The following is a 19850-nucleotide window of genomic DNA, read 5'->3' as shown; positions in this document are numbered from 1 at the left end:
GGTGGAATCAGACATGTATCTTCGCTACTAAACTGTGGCTGGTATGTGGTGACCAAGCACTGTTGCATCTTACGTACTGGTTTCATGAAAGGTCGATTGGCTAGCTAGCGGTGTCTACAATACGTTCGGCTAGCTGCTGAAGATTTCGCGGTCGGTATTTCACCCGTACTGTACCGGTGTACATCTGCTCCTACCTCCTACCAATCCTCGTCTAGTTAATATACGCATGTGCCATACTGATTGTCCAATTTAGCTAGCTCTCGCTCGCTGCTCCTATTCCCCATGCACCGAGCTAGCTGGTGTGGTAAACTCGACTTGTATGATTATAGGAGGGACTGATGATAGTGACAATATAGTGTTGCCTCACGACTGACCGAGTTGAACTAGCAGTTTGCACATCGTTTTGTTCATAGTGAGGATACCTGACAAGCAAGCTTGACGAATGATTGATATGAGAATGGATATCGGAGTAGATTAACGTTGGAAGCTCCATACAGCTAAATCATGGCTCTTACCGGAAAAGAAGGTAAGTTGCTTAGTTGGGGTGTTTAGTGAATAGTGTACTGATTGATACTGATAGTAACATTCATCATGTTCACCATTTGAGCATAATTTCTTTCCTGCTGAATGAATGCCCGGGTCTATATGGATACGTTCGTTATGTTTCAACATCTAATACCCCTTTCAACAACAGACGGCACAAACACAAGGCTAGCTAGCATTCTTAGTAGGGGAGCTACAGCTGTGTTTTGCTTTGTGAGCAGGAATCCCTAGAACTGTAGTGTAGACTACAGCAGAAAAGAAGGGGAAAGGAGAGGGAACGACTACTCTATTGCTAATCTCGTAATGCATGACCTTTCTGTCTCTACACTTACAGTTTAGAGCCTACCGGTCGCCGTAGGCTTTCTGGTCCTATTTCGCTTGAGTGCAAGCTAGCACAGCCAAGCCTCTGCTGCAATCTCTCCCTCTGATGCCATACAGCCTAACATTAACACTCCAGCAAGGGTTCACATGAGCGTACACTTGTTTGGGGAGGAAACATTGCATTGATTGGGGACTGTAGACGGTAGCTACATGTAGTCTACAGCTTACAGCCAACAGTAAATGGAAAATTGCTGTAGGTGCTGTAACAGATTGAGATTGTACCATATGTCCCCAAAAATTTACAGTGGGACCATGCGCAACGATAACTTTAAAAATAGTGAATCATTCCAAATACAATTTCAGGGTATGAAAAATAACTCGTCACGGGTGTATCCAGAATTTTTTTCTGGGGGGTTGTAATCACAATTTTTGGACCTTTACCTTTGCGAGGGAGCGGAGCGACCGAGTGGGGGGAGGGTGTGGAAGGGGGGGTGTCCCCCCTCCCATGGTAGGGAGTTTTTGATTTTATATCTTAAAATGGGGGCATTTGGTGCATACAAAAGTGACTTTTTCAGCATATACTTAAAAAAAAAAAACATTTATGTTAAAATTGGTGATAAAACCTGTGTTGGTCACTTACAAGTTCGTTAATCGGTAAGTTGAAAACTGCATAAGTGCATTTAAAAAAAGTTGCTGACTAGCTAACCTTATACCTTCCTGAAGTACATAGACCCCAGGGTAAAAAGCCCTCGAAAAACAAAAATTGTCTTTTACAAAAAGTGGACCTTTTGAATTTTTTTTTTTTTTTTTTTTTTGGGGGGGGGGGGTGTCGTGCGACCCTCCCGACCCCCCCTTGCATACACCCATGCTCATTACCCACATCTTACAGAAAACCCCATCTGATTTGCTTCAGTAGTCAAAGAGATTTGAGGATCTTTGTAGTAGAGCATGTCAGGAATCCCTTCCCTCCAAGTTTTGTCCATTGTGTTCACAGTTCCAAGAGCATCAAAGTGCTGAACTTGGAGAAGAAACAGGCCCATGACATGCTTTACAATAATCCACATTTCTCTGTGACCACTTAACCAAACTGAATGGGGTTTTCTGCAAAATGTAGGTAAGAAGTTTATACATGTAGTTTTATTCCCTGAAATAGCATTTACTAGATTGTTCAATCACTTTTGAAAGTTATCAATGCGAAAATCTATTATTTTTTGGACGTGCTATACAGTACAGTCTGCAGTTGCTATGGATTCTACAGCTGTATGTACAGTTTGTTGTGTAAAATGAAGTCTAGAACATAGTCAAAATCGCCAGACTCTATCTGGCTGTAAAATATAAGTGTTTTCCTCTTGTTTACCAACATGTTGTTATCATAAAAAAAGTCTTAATATACAGTAGACCCTGAGCAGACAGCTACAAATACAATTTACATAGGCCTAGACTATTTTCTTGTATTGTTGTATTTTTTATTTTTCTTTAACTACAACTGTAGCACCATGTACTTAACCCGTTCAGGACGGACTGATTTTGCTACAACACGCATTTCCCGTAGACACCTGCCCGAGTATACTTGGGATTTGTCCTCAACGGGTTAAATCTGTTAATACACACCCTTCATACAGGCACTTGCACGTATGAGAGTGCCCGTCCATTTATCTGTATGCACACACAAGTCATCTGTAATAATCTTCAGGACTGAAGGAGCAGAATAAATTAAGAGAAGAACGAGAAGAAGGACCAATTTACTAAGTTATACAGCTAGGAATCATTGTATACCATTAGGATCTTTTCAGAAATTGTATGGCAATGCCAAACCAAGGATGTATGAGACCTCCTTGGCCAAACCAAGAATGGGTCATGCACACTCATGACCATAAAATTACATATTAAAAAAATTGTAATTTATGTTTTAGAATTTTAACTATCTTTTGTGCTTCAGCTCCTCCATGAGATGATTCATGATTCTGCTTTGGCTCTGAATAATGGGAATGTGTATCATAAACATTGCTAGATGTATAAAATTCACATACTACCGGTACATGTAGTATGGACAATTGTCATAGAGGCGTAGTATTCTCAGTACAATGTTTGCACAACTGTACATGTGCAGGTGTGTACATGTACATGCTGAAATTTGCCCCTTGGGAGATCGTCTATGCTGTAGTGGCTTTCAGTACTTTTGAACTGTGATTAGTGCATGAATGAATTCAGAAGTTTCTCCTTAATATGTATACCTTTTTTTTTTTCATTCTGACAGAGGGGACCACAGAAATGGATCATATCAGTCACTTTATATGACTCCCAATTAAATAGTCTGTGTGTTGAATAATTTTGATGACTGAGAATGATTTAATTATCAAGATAATTTAAACAACTAGTAGCCTCAAGGATCTATAATTTTCTTGACCTATTGATATACATTGTACAAATGTAGTTTCAGAGAGAGAAATTTAATTCTTGTTGAGTTGTAAACACTTCCTGGCAGTTCTTCCTTCAAAGAGGAAATGAATAAAAAAATTATTATATGCACATTTGAAATCAGTAAATAAAGAAAGAATTGAGGTATGTCATTGTCAGACCACAAGTGAAACTAGTGCATACGTACTGTTTACAGAATTCTGTGGAAGAGTCATTTGGCATACAGCTTGCTAGAGAGCTACTGTATGCAGGTACATTACTCATTGATTTAGTGTACAGTGTAAATAGTACTTAATCAGTTGGCTTGTTTTACCCGAACTGCCACAATATTTTGTGCAAATAATTGAAATGTTTTGTTAGTGTAAATTTATGCTATTGGTGCTAGAATTGGATTGCAACAATTCAGAATCAAGCAATGGGCTTATACAGCTGTAGTATATTTGTCATTATGAGAGATTATTGAAAAGATATGTAGTTTATTCTTTACAATCTACTGTCTACTATCATTCAATATTAACTAATCATATGTTGTTGTTTTATAGAAAGAAAGAAGAGAGAGAAACTAATCATACACGTGTAAATATTGAGAAGGCGCTGGGACATATACAATTGAAGAAAAGGTGAAAAATTATAGAAAAGGATGAAAACAATATCAAGCTCTGACAGTATACGACAATTGTAGTAGCTTTGATAAACCCTGTCATTCAGAGATGGTAGCCAGTGAATATTGAAGACTGGAGGAACTGTAAAGGTTCAAAGGTCAGGAAAGAAGTTGCACTCATCTTGTGAAAGTTGTGCTGAATATTCCTTTACAAAAAACAATAATACACCAACAACAACGATAACAAAACAAAACATGTCACTATGCAGGGCTGCACACTGGCACCGGTCCGACGGTCAAAGACCGGTAAAAGTCACTGTCGGACCGGTAACTTTTCAGGAAATCCACAAGTTACCGGTCCGACATGACCAATAAAAAAAAAAAAAAACATTGGTGGGGTCAGTAGAAAGAAAAAGAGCAGCCCCGATCAGGGAGAAACAGAATGCAAGATATCGCACTGTTCAACAAGTTTTACGCAAGTTTTCGTTTATGTCTACCGGTGCACTTTGTACAGTAAACATACATTAGTTTTGAGCACTAGCAGACCAGTTATTCGCCCTCGCTTGCGCATTTGGCGCTGCTCACGCACTGCCATGCAATGCAATACGTGTACATGCAGAGCATGTACAGTGTAACTGCTTTTCGTTTGCTTGCGATCGGCGGTCATGCCAGACAAGAAGCATTGATGGAAGCGCACGCATTTCTGGGTCATTTTACTCATGATTTTTTAACGCAAGATCGATCCGATCCCGGCTTCGCAGCAGCGTGGCAGTTATGTTAGAACTAATTTACTTGTGTCGATTTTCAGAAAAAGTAAAAACACATTCGATATTCAGCGACACAGTAAATGGATCTGATTGCGTTCATTTTCATTTTACACAGTCATTTCACAAATGAATATTTTCATTCGCTCAGAATGGTCTCATAATGAAGATAGGCGCAAAAAGGATCACGAAATCGGCTCTTCCGTGTACTTTTTAAGAACGCATGCACAAAATGTGAAGAGATAATACTATAGGGAGGGGAAAAAAAAATCATGAAATCATGGCAGTCCCGCTTACATATTTGAGGTAGAAATCGTCCCAAAAAGGATCATGAATTCGACCGGCCGCATCGTATCTTTCAAAAGCTTATGTACGAAATGCGAAGAGATTACAGAGGAGAGAAAAAAAAAATAAAGGACACATTTTGGTGAGTGCATCATATAGATTACAGCCGAAAAGTAATTCATGAAAATTTCGGAATCCCGTTGGAAATTGAGTAAGCAATTATAGGCGCAAAAAGAATATCGAATTCGGCCCTGCATGCAATGTATAATTTTGAAAACGCATGCACAAATGCGAAGAAATTATCTGGAGAACGCATTTTCAACCATTCTAGCTGGTGCGTGCATCACAAAAGATTACATCTGAAGTAATTCATGAAATTGCCACAATTCGGCTGATATTTAATGTACAAATAGGCGATAAAAGGATCGTGAATTCAGCCGTGTCGTATACACATGAACGAAATGCGAAAAGATTATTGGGAGAAAAATACAGGACACATTTTCAACCCCTTTTGGCCCGTGCATCATAAAGATTACAGCCGAATAATAATTCATGAAAATGGTCATCGCAATCCCGTTGAAGTTTGAGGAAACAATAGGCGCAAAAAGAATCATGATTTTTGGCCGTGTCGTATATCTTTTAAGCACGCATTTACGAAATGCGAAGAGTTTATCCGGGAAAAATAAAGGACACATTTTCAACCCATTTTGGCTCGTTATCATAAAAGATTACAGCCGAAGTTATTCATAAAATCATCGCAATCCTGCTGATATTTTAGGTAGAAATAGGCGCAAAAAGGATCGTGAATTCGGCCGTGTCGTATACCTTTCAAGAACGCATGTACGGAATGCGAAGAGATTATGGGGAGAAAAATAAAGAACGCATTTTCAACCATTCTCGCCGGTGCGTGCATCACAAAAAGTTACATCCGAAGTAATTCATGAAATCGCCACAATTCCGCTGATATTTGAGGTAGAAATACATTTGTAGGCGCAAAAAGTATCATGAATTCGGCCATGTGGTGCATCTTTTTAAGAACGCACTTACGAAATTCGAAGAGTTTATCGGGAAAAATAAAGGACACATTTTCAACCTCTTTTGGCGCTTGCATCGTAAAAGATTACAGCCGAAGTAATTTATGAAATCGTCACAATCCCGCTGATATTTGAGGTAGAAATAGGCGCAAAAAGTATCATGAATTCGGCCATGTGGTGCATCTTTTTTTAAGAACGCACTTACGAAATTCGAAGAGTTTATCGGGAAAAATAAATGACACATTTTCAACCTCTTTTGGCGCTTGCATCTGAAAATATTACAGCCGAAGTAATTTATGAAATCGTCACAATCCCGCTAATATTTGAGGTGGAAATGGGCGCAAAAAGGATTGCGAATTCGGCCCTTCATGTCGTGTACCTTTCAAGAACGCATGCACAATGCGAATAGATTATCGGGAGAAAAAATAAAGAACCCCTTGTAGCGCGTGCATCAGAAAATATCACAGCTAAAATAATTCATTAAATCGTCGCAATCCAACTGACCACCAAGAACAGGTTACACAGCAAGTTCGTGCGCCGATGTTTAGAAAAAGTCACAAACGCATTTAATACAATCTGATTTTGTTCATTATCATTTTACACTGTAATTCACAAACAAACATTCTATTTTTTCCTATTTTTTTCTATTTCTTGTGCAATAAATAATGCAAGTTAAAAAAAAAGAATATTAATCTGTAAAATGTACATGGGTAAGGGGGTACGTCCATAAAAAACAAGAAAATAAGTTTGCAAATCATTTAATGTTTTTTTAGGTTGTCATTGTTGACCGGTAAATTTTCTGTTCGGACCGGTAAAAAATGGTAAAACGGGGCATTTACCGGTCCGACAGAGACAGGTTGGACTGGCAGAAAAAATGGGTTAGTGTGCAGCCCTGCACTATGGTTATAGTACAATGAATCTATGTATGCATTTTAAAGTTTCCAGACTCAACAACACCAAAACTCATTCTTTCGTTCATTCATTCAGTTAGGTCTTGGAATGCTCTCCCAGACAATGTTGTGATGGCCCTCTCAGTCAATGCTTTTCATTGCTTGCTAACGGAGGGAACCCAGCAGGTTGTTCTGAGGCGGTTTTTACTAGCACCTTTAATATAAAATTATTGGCACATGCATCCTACCCCTATGACAGACACTGCATCACCAAGTTCTACAAGAATCTTCAATGTTGAAGGAAGCAGACTACCAAGAAGAAGAAACAAGAAGAAGAAGAAGAAGAAGAAGAAAGACGAAGAAGAAGAAGAAGAAGAAGAAGAAGAAGAAGAAGAAGAAGAAGAAGAAGAAGAAGAAGAAGAAGAAGAAGAAGAAGAAGAAGAAGAAGAACAACAACAACAACAACAAAGTACTGGTCTGGTTACATTACTGTGACATGATTTATGGTGCAAACAGGATGTTCAGAATCGATTTGACCAAGAATGTAAATTTTCCGGCTTTGAAGTCTAACTTATTTTCTTTAAAGTACTCGGCTTTTTTATCAGCCTGAGAAGCCGTGTGCAGCATGCTGCGTAAAGTTACGGTTGTGCATTATGGTTGTGTTATGAATATCAAAGATCACATACAAATTTGTGAATTTCGGGATCTGAAATAGATTGCATACCAGGTAAAAACCTTTGAGACAAGCTGATACTTTTTAGTTGACATTAGATTTGTTTGTGTTTTTGTTCGTCTACATAATTTTTTTTTTTTTTAATTCTAGTGAAATTGCATGACATTATAGTCCATTGTTGTTTTTTTCTTGAGTAAATTATTGTCCGATTTGAATGTCAGTGAATGTAAAGCAGAAAGTACAGAAAAGGCCGTTTGCTGGTTTGAGGTACAATTTTCCTGGTGTCGCATCACAATTTGCAATGCATAACTGCTGTCGACAAACTGTCTTTTGTATAGCAGTTTTCTTCCATAGAAAAGTGTACAGGATACCATTTTGAAATATGATTCATCAGCTGAAATTGCTAATTAAATTCAAGTTGGAAAATTTTTCCCTGGAGGCACATGTAGTAGTATAGCTTGTAGTAATACAAGCCAGTTGATTCATTTCCTTCATAGGCCAGTGGTTTACAAAGTACAGTTGAAGAGTTTAGAATGCAAAAAAAAAAAAATAATAAAAAAATAAATGAATAAAAAATAAATAAAAAAATCCACTGTTGTCGATTTGAGATACATTGGAGATGTGATCAGCTATGAAGAACAAAGAAAATACTAATGTATTGTTGAAGATGAGTCCTAAGAATACTCGGGCAGGTGTCTATGGGAAGTGTGTGTTATAATGTAGCAAAATCAGACGTTCTCATCGGGGTAATTCTGTTTTACTTCAAAAAGTATTTGTTATTAAATGAGTGTACACATCCATGTAGTTCCATTAGAACAGTTGTATTTTTCACGTTTTGATGATGATCTTCCTTTGAAAAATCTAAAAATGGCATGAATCTGTTCTTGCTTTCAAACTCTTCAGTTATGCCATGTAATCCTCTAGTAATTTGTCATATCCTCATTGTTTTCAGCAACTGAATCAGTCACTTGCTAGTTGTCTTTGATTCCAATACAGTGTGCTGTGACTGAGGCCAGTATAAGAATATCATTAAGTGTTTAATCTTTCACTAACGATGATGATATTGATTAAAAACACACCAACATCCATCAAATGACCAGTGCGTACCCGTATCATGTGCAGACCAGTCATGCCATTGTGCATTAACTACAGTGTATATTGTATTTTTACAGCAATGTACAGCTCTACATTTGAGTTGTTCTGAGACTTGTGTTTGGTTTTAAATGTCAGAAACTATTATGAAATAGGGCCCTGATGATAATAATTATATCAAATGATGAGAATACTACTAATAATCAATTATACTTTTACCGCACTTACTAAAGAGTTTATATTAAAAACACTATACACATACCATCATATATTATACCATAACATGCGTACAGTGGAGTCTTACAGTACTTAACATATAAACAAATAATGGTAGTGATAATGAAATGGTATTACATTGGATTGTTATTAGGATAATTTATCGAAGCCGGGTATTTTAGATCACCATTGCTAATGTATGTACACATGTACCTTACCATCATGCTTAAAGCACAAAATCTCTGTGGATGATACTGATTTGATTGTATTCATGTGGCTTTTGATAATAATAATTCCAATTGTGCCATTTCCATGAATGAAATGCTCAAGGCACACAATGATGTCATTTTAGGGGGGAGTGGGGGGGGGGGGGGGTGGGGGTAGGGATAGGGGACAGTTTGATTTACAGTGCATATTTGTACCAGCAATAACCAGAGCCTGCAACACAAAGTTGACATTTTTCCTAGAAGGAAATTCACCAGACTAAGGAAATAGGTTTGCATGATAATGGTTATTTGGAAATAAACGTTCTGCAAAAATTTACTGAATTTAAGCAAATACAAGGAAATTCATGGTTATTTCATTGCCAGTTAACCGTTAAAGATTGCTTCCGTACAAGACCTTCAATCACTGTTTTGAGTAACAATGAATTTCTGCAGTTACTTGCACCTATCCTTAATTCTTATTCAGCATGACTTGATGTAGTCCTTCCTATGATGAGGTTAAAACAAACAAAAAATTGTGTGTGTGTGTATGTGTGTGTGCGTGTGTTTAAATATGAAAGTGTCATATTTTTTTTTCATGAGAAAGAATGGAAGTAAAAGGATTTTCTTTTTTAACACAGTCGTGACAGGAATTTCAAAGAGGTAAAAGGACATTCAAAAATATACTTTTAAATTTGTCATTGCTCTAGATAGGAGAGACAGATTTCCGAATCTAGTTTTTTTTTTATGCCTCCGCCACGAAGTGGTGCCGGAGGCATTATGTTTTCGGGTTGTCCGTCCGTCCGTACGTCCGTACGTCCGTCCGTCCGTATGTCCGTACGTACGTCCGTACGCTTTCGTTTACGCGATAACTTGAGTAATACTTACTGGAATTTTACCAAACTTGGTCCAAGTATGAAGTATGATGGGGCAATTATTTGATTAGATTTTGGGTGAAATCGGCTGAAGGTCAAAGGTCAAAGGTCAAGGTCAAATCATGAAATTGTATCCATTTACGCGATAACTCAAGACTGGATGGAGCAAATTTCACCAAACTGTGTTTGAAAATGATGTATGATGGGACAATTACTTGATTAGTTTTTCAGTGAAATCAGAGAGAGGTCAAAGGTCAAAGATCAAGGTCAAATCCTAAAATTTAACTGTTTACGTGATAACTCAAAACTGGATGAAGCAGCTTTCACCAAACTTGGTCCAAGGATGATGTATGATGGGACAATTAGTTGAGTAGATTTTAGTGACATTGGCAAGAGGTCAAAGGTCAAAAGGTCAAGGTCAAATGCTACAAATGTTGCAATTTCCCCCATATCTATGCAATACCCGAAGGTATTTTCTTGAAACTTGGTGTGGACATGAACTACTGCATAAAGATTCTCCAGGGAGAGTTTCATGTCATAAGGTCAAAGGTCAAAAGGTCAAAGGTTAGGTGAAAATGTTGCAATATTACTTTTCTCGCAAATGGTTCAATGTATCTTCGTGGAACTTGGTACATATGCATGTACTGTCTGGCAGGGATTATCTAGGGAATTTAGGGGTCATGGGTCAATAGTCAGGGGTCAAAGGTCAAGGTCAACTCCTCGAAATTTCACTATTTCCCTCATATACTAGTAAATGCAATGCTTGCATTATTAGTTTCAAAACTTAATACATGCTTTACCTAATGGAGATTCTCCGGGAAATTTCCAGCCAGAAGGTCAAAGGTCAAAGGTTAAGGGTCAAAGGCCAGGTTTCAATACCCCCCCCCCCCAAAAAAAAAAAAAAAAAAAAATCTATTTTGTACCGTCATCACACTCTTTCTTCGTACCTTGGAAATTACTCAATGCATAAACTTCCCCAAAATTCCCCAAATATGTGTACCTGCACTCTTAGAAAATTATAGCAAACCCAGTTCAAGACATTTCTGACAAACCTGTCATTTCAATATTTTGCCAGTTACATTGTATGTGAAACTGTCATGGATCACACATTGTGAAGACATTTGTACTATACGCCTATTGGGAGAATCATGCATTATGGCGGAGGCATCAGTCGCCATAGCGACATTTCTAGTTTTGTGTATATTATCAGGGTCCTCTAGTAAAACTGTGTTTACAACAACAACAACAACAAAAACTACCATGGATAGATGATCAATAAATTTATGCACTTAGAAATGAATTCACACAACTGTATGTATTAAGCGCTTATTAAGTGTTTATAAATCATGATTGTCGTGGTTACAGTTGTAGATATGTCTGTATTATCATTATGAAATGGTTGTAAAAGAATTATCATTTTTTTGCTTTTGTCCGAAGGCAAAATTCATGGAAGCTGTGAGAGGCTGTAGAAATTGGGACCTTTAAAGCCAACCTTGGGAGCAACCACTGCTTCCTCTTCCCTGTTTGGACCACATTGTTGGTCGGTAACCTTGGCAACTAGGAAGACTTGCTGGGGGGGGGGGGATGGAGGATAGACCATATGACCGCGAGCACGTAATGAACAAGAGTTAGCTGTGGGGAGAGAAGGAAATTTATAATGTGTTGAGTGCTTCAGGCTGGCTTACAGTATTTGTATGTGTCACTTAAATATGATCAAATACTGAGGTCACAGTTATCCCTGTTACAAGGATTCATATGAAATTAGGACACCTGACCCAAGGAGACCCACATGTCCTTCAATGTTTTGTTTTGCTTTCTCTTCATATCTTTTTTTTTTATACTCATGATTATCTTTCATTTTCTTTATCTGAGCAGATTTATTGCACTCTCCAGATAAGTTAGCCATTTGATATGCAGTCCATCATGGGTCCAATCAGACCGATAAATCTGCCTCTTGTTTGGTGACTTCTTGTAAACTGTATGGTCGGTATGAATACGGTCAGCCCAGGCTTACAACAGACAGGATCTTTCATTCACTCTGCTGTGTGGACTGTGTGTTCTACATGTACAAATGTATCTGCGCACACGTGAATCCAGCAGTTTGAACGCGGTTGCTGTGTCTTGTAGGCGAACAGATCTCGAAGGCCATTACCCGATAAAGCTCGTAAAATGGTGTATTGATATGAGAAAAAACTCATGAAATTTGTGAGCTACACATGTTCCTTGAGTATATAAAGATATGCATGCTAAGTTTTGTGATTTCTTATAAACAGAAAAGGAGAATTCTACCCCATTTCCTGCTTGCTGTTGTGTGGCAAGTAAGTCTGCACAGCAGAGTGTTACGACCAAAATCACTCTGAGAATGATCGCACAAAAGAAACAATCAACTAATGTTCAGGCGGTTTATTAACAGTGATATTGTGGGTACAGACTCGTAATCGGTGTTCACATCAGTACAATAATGATCAATAAAAACAATTATAAATCGGTAGTGAAATCACTTACAGCCAAATTTGAAAGCAAGTAATCCTTTGATAGTGTCCAGATACGATGTTCGATGCACCGATGAATGATCCTTGACGCACCGATGAATGGTTCCTCCGACGTAACTCCAAAGGCACTGGTTGCAATAATCCACTTTATAAATCCAGGGTAAAGCCCACGATAAACAAGGTGTATGTCCACGGCGAAATGTGCAAAATCCAAACGTTATGACGACCACGTCCAGTTGATGCGTTGAATGATGATTCACTTTATAATGTCCAGCAAAGAAACCAGCCCGTCAACAGCTTTGCCGTAATAATGTCCGTTGACACTAAAATATGGAGTCTATCTCCAACGTAGGCAAATTAATTCTCTGCAGGCAAAATGTCAGCAGGCAAAATGTCTCCCAGGCCTTATCTCCACAAACACAGTTTGTATAGCAGGTCAGCAGGTAACACAGGACTGACTATAACAAGTCGCTTCAGAGCCAGAAGTGACGTAACTCTCAGAGCAGAGGTGTTGGGTACTCTGCCTACCTCAGAATTTCTCCTACTTATATACTATCCATTCACCCCTTTCTAGTACATTCTGTAATTTTCTCCAACCTGGGGCCACATACCTGAACATACTAGCAAGTCCAAATTCCAGGAATCCTGGATGACTCACTGCCTAATATGTGCATAACATCATTGCCAAAATTAACTACCAATCACATTGGGTTACAAGGGCAGTGCCTCACTCAGCCAGCACTTCCTAGAATTTTCTGGAATGGGTTAAATCATTCTAGATTGAGTGAGCTATAATGTATTTCCTGTCACATGCATACATGTACTGTAGCTACATTTTATACCACGTAGAAAATTCTCCACTGATCTGGTCAGCCTATATGTACTATATCTATATCATATAGAATGTTCTCCATTATTCTGGTCTACCCTGTGTACATACACATTAAACAACCATGCATACAGCCTTGATACATGTACATAACTACTTGTGTGTACATTTGTGACAAGAGTGAATGGAAGATGTCTGTCTGTTGTGTGAAGAGCCGACCGTATTACTGACAGTTCAGTTTGCAAGAGGCTACCAAACAAGAGGCAGATTTACAATATTATGTATTGGTCTGTGGTCCAGTGAAGAAGTTCTTTGCCACGAAAGGAATGGGCACTGGATGTACTGTATGTGTGCCTGATTACAAATAGTACCATGCTTCTGCTAGAAATTTAGAAATTAAAGTACTGTATGGGAGTAAGGTAATGGAAGCGGCATGATGAGAGCAACAAAGTGAATACTTTGAATATGTGTACTTACAAAATGTGGTTTTGCTCAAACAATGCATTTCCAGTAGATTTCCTTCCTTTATCTGCAGTGATAGAAGAGAAGCATCAGTCAATAAATTGTTCATTCGGTGACTGTTAAAAATCAATCCGTTATTGTATTCTGTATACTGTAGACAATCCGCAGCGGAAGGTGACCCTGCCCAAGGCACTCCACGACCTGGAGAAAGTGACCGTCCTTCCCAAGAAACAGGACCGATGGAACACCAATGAGGTAAGGAAGTCATATCCCTAGGAATTTCCTTGATCCTTCATAACCTTAGGCAAAAAAAAAAACAAAAAAAAAAAAAACAACAAATGAAAAAAGGGTGAATAGGCATAACATGCCATATGAAAATAGGGTTGGTAGGTCGATTTTTTTTGTTTTTTACCACCACAACTTTGCAGTAAAGCGAACACTGTAGGACTCCATATGGTGATGTAAAAAAAAACAACAACAACAACTTGTGAAAACAACCGAATGTTCTAAGAAAAAAAAAATCATGCTACAACACACGCAGATTAAACAAGTGGATAATCACACACACACACACCAAAAAAAAAAATGAAAGTTGTGAAACTCAATGAGAAAATTTAAAGATGGTGACTGCGCCACAGTGATAACGATTGCACTATCGATATCGAAATATTGTGCTATTGTGATAGCGATAGCGAAGAATTTTTTTGGGGGGGAAATCTCTAGGGTAACATTTTTAGGGTCATTTGCGTTAGCCAATACAACATTTTTTTTTTTGCCTTACGAATGAACGAGCAGTCTGCCCTAACACTAACAGTCTAGAAATGATATGTCAGCCATGGAAATTTATCTGTGGTCTCGCTGTTGCACTCCTTTATAGCTCTCCCCAGATCACGAGTTTTACTCAGTGCATATTTGGGCTGCATTTATCAACTCTCCCATGTTTTAAATGTGTTTCAATACCCACTTTCAAGACGCATAATTTGCAAACGCCTTTCGGATCATGTTTATCAAGTTGTTGAGTTTGTCGACTGTCGTGAGTTCATTGGGAGGCCTTGTCACTGCGCAGCTCCATTGCGCAGTTTGACCGAAGGAGTAGAGATGTGTACGTGTAGTTAATAGTGCTTGCCATGGGCAGGTTTGATTTTACTATGATTTTAATTCACCACTGGGTGCGTAAAATGCTACTCACACCATTGAACTGAAAATCTAATATGGACTAGTGATAACAGGTAAGATTTATGACCCTAAAACACTTCAGATTTTCAGGGCAATCATTCACATTGAACCTTGAGTAGCAGCTTATACAGTACCAAAATAGAATTCTGCAAAACAGTTGTAATCACTATCATTGCAATTGTTATTGTTTTTGTTATTGTTTTTATTAAATATTGTTGCTGTTATGATGATGATATCTTATTGTTCTTATCATCACAACTCGTTACAATTTTTTTTGTTCTTTTCAATCATAACCATCTATATGATTGTTGATAAAGATGCTATCGTCATTACAATTATGAGTAAAAGATTGGCTTCAATCTTGTTTTTGTCAAACATTCCAGCAATTCCGAGTATTCATTTATTTTTTTTTTGTCCAAGGACAAGAGGTAATCATCTTATTTCAAAGTGCCTGACTGCTCTTTCCTCCCACCTAACTTTTGCAGATGATGTTTAGATTGATAATATTCGGAGATGTGAAGCACATTATTATTTCTATTTTTTTTTTTACCATATGGAGATGTCATCGCATGGTGTGGTACTGTCGTGACGGTAATTTGCAAAAAAAAAAAGTGAGATGGGGCTCGCATTGTATTTGTGCTCCTACTACCGAAGGCCCGGCGGCAAGAGAATGCACGATGTACAGAGGATAATGAGTAATGACATAAACACAGCGACTGTAGATTACCTCCAAAATTTCCTCTTCAGGAGGAGTTGATGAGATTCCTCTTGGACGGTTTGCTGTGAGTTAGAGCTGCATGCGAGTTTACGGAGTCTGCCATTATGACAGGCATCTACATGTATGCTGAAAGAAGATGCCAGTGGTATTTCATTGTAAATGTCCTTATTTTTCCGCTGAGCGGCTCAAAAGCGTGTTTGGGGATTCTTGAAAATCGTGCTGCTCCATTGCCGTAGAATTGTATATTTTCTACAAATTCACTGAAAACAATTTGTTTTGACATTTTTATGCATACAAATCAATGTACATTTGTTATTAAGTACTGTGCAACTTGCATACCAGTGTACGCATATCACGCTTCAATTCTCGGTATTGCAAATGCGCAGAAAACTTCTGCGCATGCTGAAGAGCTCTGTCACAGATGCACTATGGGATTCCTCGGTGCCCTTGTTCGCTTCCGGTTGTCTCACGCGAGTCGCAGTTCCCATACGATTCAATGGAGTTATTTGTCTGCTTTGCTGTTGTTACCCCCTTTTTTCTTAGCTATAATTCAGCTTAAGAGTTGAAAGTTTCTAAGTTTTACTGATTTGCGGTCACTAGAGTCATGGTTCACTAACTGCAAGGCTTCAATGTGCTGGTCACATGATGGAAAGCGAAGAAATCTTCAACAAAAAATCCCTCTGGATAAAGACAGAGATCTGAGTGCATGTGCAGCCAAAACCGGGGCAAGTTTCTCCCGTGAGCTATCCCATAATGCATCTTTTTTTTCTTTTTTTCTTTTTTTTTTTTTGGGGGGGGGGGGGCGATAAATCTTGCATGGTCTCAAGGCCCTCAGTGTGAGTGATTCATTTGAGCTATTTATGTGAAATTACACATTATGGGATTCTTTCTGACAAAATGGTGTATGGTAAGGTGTCTTCCTCTTTTTTTTTTTTTTTTGTTATTCCTGACAACAAAAGTTTGGATTGTTCTGTTTTGTTTTTGTATATTTTCAGCCACAGTTATAAGGTAATCTTGTATAATGTGTAATGGTCACACATCATCGGGGAAAATGAAGCTAACTTCAACCAGTGATGGTTTATCTATAATCTACATAGAGCTATACACTCTCCGGGCACAGCGTAGTCTCTTGCTCACATTGCCGTAAATTCTCGTAACGACACTTATTTAATACAAAGCAACCAGCCTGTGTATATCTCACCCAGCATTCCTTGTTAATGAGATCACTTGAAGAATCTGAGGGGACGGCACTTCTTGCACAACCGGGTTCGTTCATCAAAGCGTGCCGGACAGACGTCAGAATGTTAATATTTACCCGCTGGTGTCGAGACGGGGGAGCTGATGAAGATGAGTTGACGGCACGCACGGCGTTGATGCTCGCGGGCTGGAGACCTCGTCACAGTGTGTGCATGTTCCAGGAACAATTTGTCAGAGGGTGAAATGATTTCCTTGGAGACACAATCATCCAAACAAAGACATTGAAGAAAAGAGTTCCTTTTTTTTCTCTCACTTTTTCTTTGTAACCTTGAATACGCATTTTTGGTCCAGTACATTGTATGTGGCCTGTCTATCTTTGTGCTCAAATTTTTCAAAGTAGTATTGCAAAACGATAAATGTCACGGGGTGAATTGATTTCCTTGGAGACATGATGATCCTAGCGAAAGAGTTGAAAAAAGGTCTTCTTTTGGAACCATTGTATATCCATTCAACACATACCTTGGTCCAGTGTGTGACCTTTCTGGTTTTGTGCCTAACATTTACAAAGTCGTGATGGAAAATGATAGTGTTCTGATTTTTTTTTTTTTTAATTTTTTTTTTAGGTACACAGACATCATTTTTTCAAATTACGCTGTATGTCGTAGATTTCTGAAGAAAAGTTTCATGCTATTCTATAGCGATAGTCTTTGAAAAAGAATTACTGTCTAATCTCTAAAAAAATGATAATAATAAAAAATATTACTGTTGGTTTTAAATTTGTCTTTTTGTGCATATTTCTAAAAAAAAAGATGCAAAGATCAAGTTTTCTCTACCTTCGTAAGTGGTCTGCATGTGATGTCCCAAAGCAAAAAGCTGTTTTTCAAGAAAATGTGTGGCCTAAAAGTGATAGGTTCTAATTTTATTCTTTTAGATCTTGTGACAGCAGCCAGGTTTGATATGAATTGATTATTTGAATATAAATGAATGTAAATGTCATTGCTGTGTGATGCAGTATAGTGGTCACTGCTTAATTAATTGGCTACCACTTAAATGGTCACTCCTGATATTGTATTGGTTGGATTGTCCATAAACATCTTCAGTGAATTTAATAGTATTGTGACCTTTTCTGGTACTTCAAGCTACATTTTGAATCAATGAAAATCTTCCATTTCAAACCCTTTTCAATCAAGTGGAAAGTACCGTGTTCAATGAATGGCATCACTGAAGATGAACCTATCTGATAATGCGGGCTAGTTAATCAGTCATCAAATGAAACTTTGTCAAACTCTTTGGTCTGCAGTTACATTGTACACCCCACCAACCATATCAAAACTTGATTTGCGTGCAGGATGGCATGCTACCATCTCTGAGTGATAGATTGAAAGCACTTCCAAGAGGGCGTAGAATTTCTGCGAATTGTGAACTGTGTTGATTTTAATGTGAAAAGGAAAGTAAACAGTCTGGAAGGGCAACTGATAAATTAGAGACATATAAGAGATATATTTATTGTACCAACGCAGAGTAATGTGCAATTACAGTAGTTTGATTTAGGTTCAAAGTTCGTCAGTGCGAATTAGAAATGAGAGACACTTGACAAAAACAGTGATAAACGTCATTGTAGGCCATTGCTTATGGAAGGGATTTAAAAGTAGAACTAATGATAAATGGATTATCTTTTCAGGCAGACACATGTTTGTTGAAATAAATGATGATTCTTTTTTTTTTTTCTTTTTTTTTTTTTACATCGAATCATTTGAAGGCATTTCTCGCAACAACTACAGTAATAATCAACAGCAGATTAAAAACCTTGGTGATACAATTTTCATAGCATACCACAGAGGGAAGAACACCACTAATGGTATCACATTGCTGTTTCGGTCCAGAATTAGATCTGTGATGAACTTGACCTAAAATTCCTCCAGTAATCGGACAGCAACAATCAATGAGCATGCACTCCAGCTCGACTACCAGAGCCAAGGAAACGAGCCGATGCGCAGCGTGCGGTCAGCCAAGGCTAACACGTGAGCTCACAGGGATTACTAATTGTGACCCACTCACGTTCAGCTTTTTGCCGGCCATGCGAACATTTTGTCATGCGACCCGGGGATTAATTGCTTGTGCTCATTGCATGTCGTCCCCCGAGCATATGGTGCATTGACTGCCCATGTCTGGGCACTGCCGTATCTATGCATATTATACATAATACATTGTGTACACCTCATGAAGTAAAAAGTAATCAGCATAATGTGGTTTTAACGCAAGGGCACATTTCAGCATTGCTGCAAATGAAAACGTCCATTGATCTTTATACATTGGCCCATCAATACTTTTATGTGAAAATGAAACAGTAATCAAACAACTGCTTTCAACTGTGTGTGTGTGTCAATGTGTGTGTTTCAATTTGCTCTTTCATAGGGGTACCTTGTACTGTACGTAGTTGCTACAAGCATGCATATTTGTTGTTTTTGTGTTGACATTTAGTATGTATTGACATTGAATTATAGTTTGTTAATCTTATGATTAGAGGGGAAGGGGAACAGCAAAAGAATAAAAAAAAACCCAAAACAAACAAACTTGGATACAGAAAGGAAAGGGGTGGGCTGGGAGCCCAACTTCTATTTGATTGTCTATATTTACTCCTCATTTTTTGTCTGTTTTGATCATGAGTACATGATTCTTGTAGCTTTTGGTAAATTACCTACATTTACTCCACACCTTTTGTCTGTTTTGAGTATGAATTATCAACTCTTGTAGCTTTTGCTGAATAATCTACATTTTCACCTCATTTTCTGTCTGTTTTGACCATGAATTCTAAACTAATGGGCATACAGCATGTAGCTTCTGGTGAATTACATGTAGGTATGCTCAGACAAACATCATACTACGTCATGGCGTATTTTCTTGTAACTTGTAAGTTTCAAGAATTCCAGTCTATTACAGTGTAGATGACATGCAAAGACATTGTCACTGCACATACTTTTCTCACGTAGGGACATCATTGAAGTAATCAACATTTGATTCTGAATTAACATACATGAGGTAGTGTTCTTGAAACTTTATT

General features: G+C 38.1%; 1 protein-coding gene across 1 annotated transcript in view; it reads left to right on the top strand.

Annotated features, from left to right (window-relative positions):
• The window catches only part of LOC140238828 (calmodulin-binding transcription activator 1-like), a 130734-nt gene continuing 110884 nt past the window's right edge, over positions 1-19850 (top strand). The window contains exons 1-2 of the mRNA XM_072318727.1: positions 1-526; positions 13856-13953. Coding sequence (XP_072174828.1) covers positions 505-526; positions 13856-13953 — 120 coding nt within the window. The 5' untranslated portion in view covers positions 1-504. The remainder of the gene's footprint in view (positions 527-13855; positions 13954-19850) is intronic.

The sequence above is a fragment of the Diadema setosum genome, chromosome 15 (assembly GCF_964275005.1).
Source record: "Diadema setosum chromosome 15, eeDiaSeto1, whole genome shotgun sequence".
NCBI classification, from domain to species: domain Eukaryota; kingdom Metazoa; phylum Echinodermata; class Echinoidea; order Diadematoida; family Diadematidae; genus Diadema; species Diadema setosum.
The sequence above is the reverse complement of the archived record's forward strand: the minus strand, read 5'-3'. Positions and strand labels throughout refer to the sequence as shown.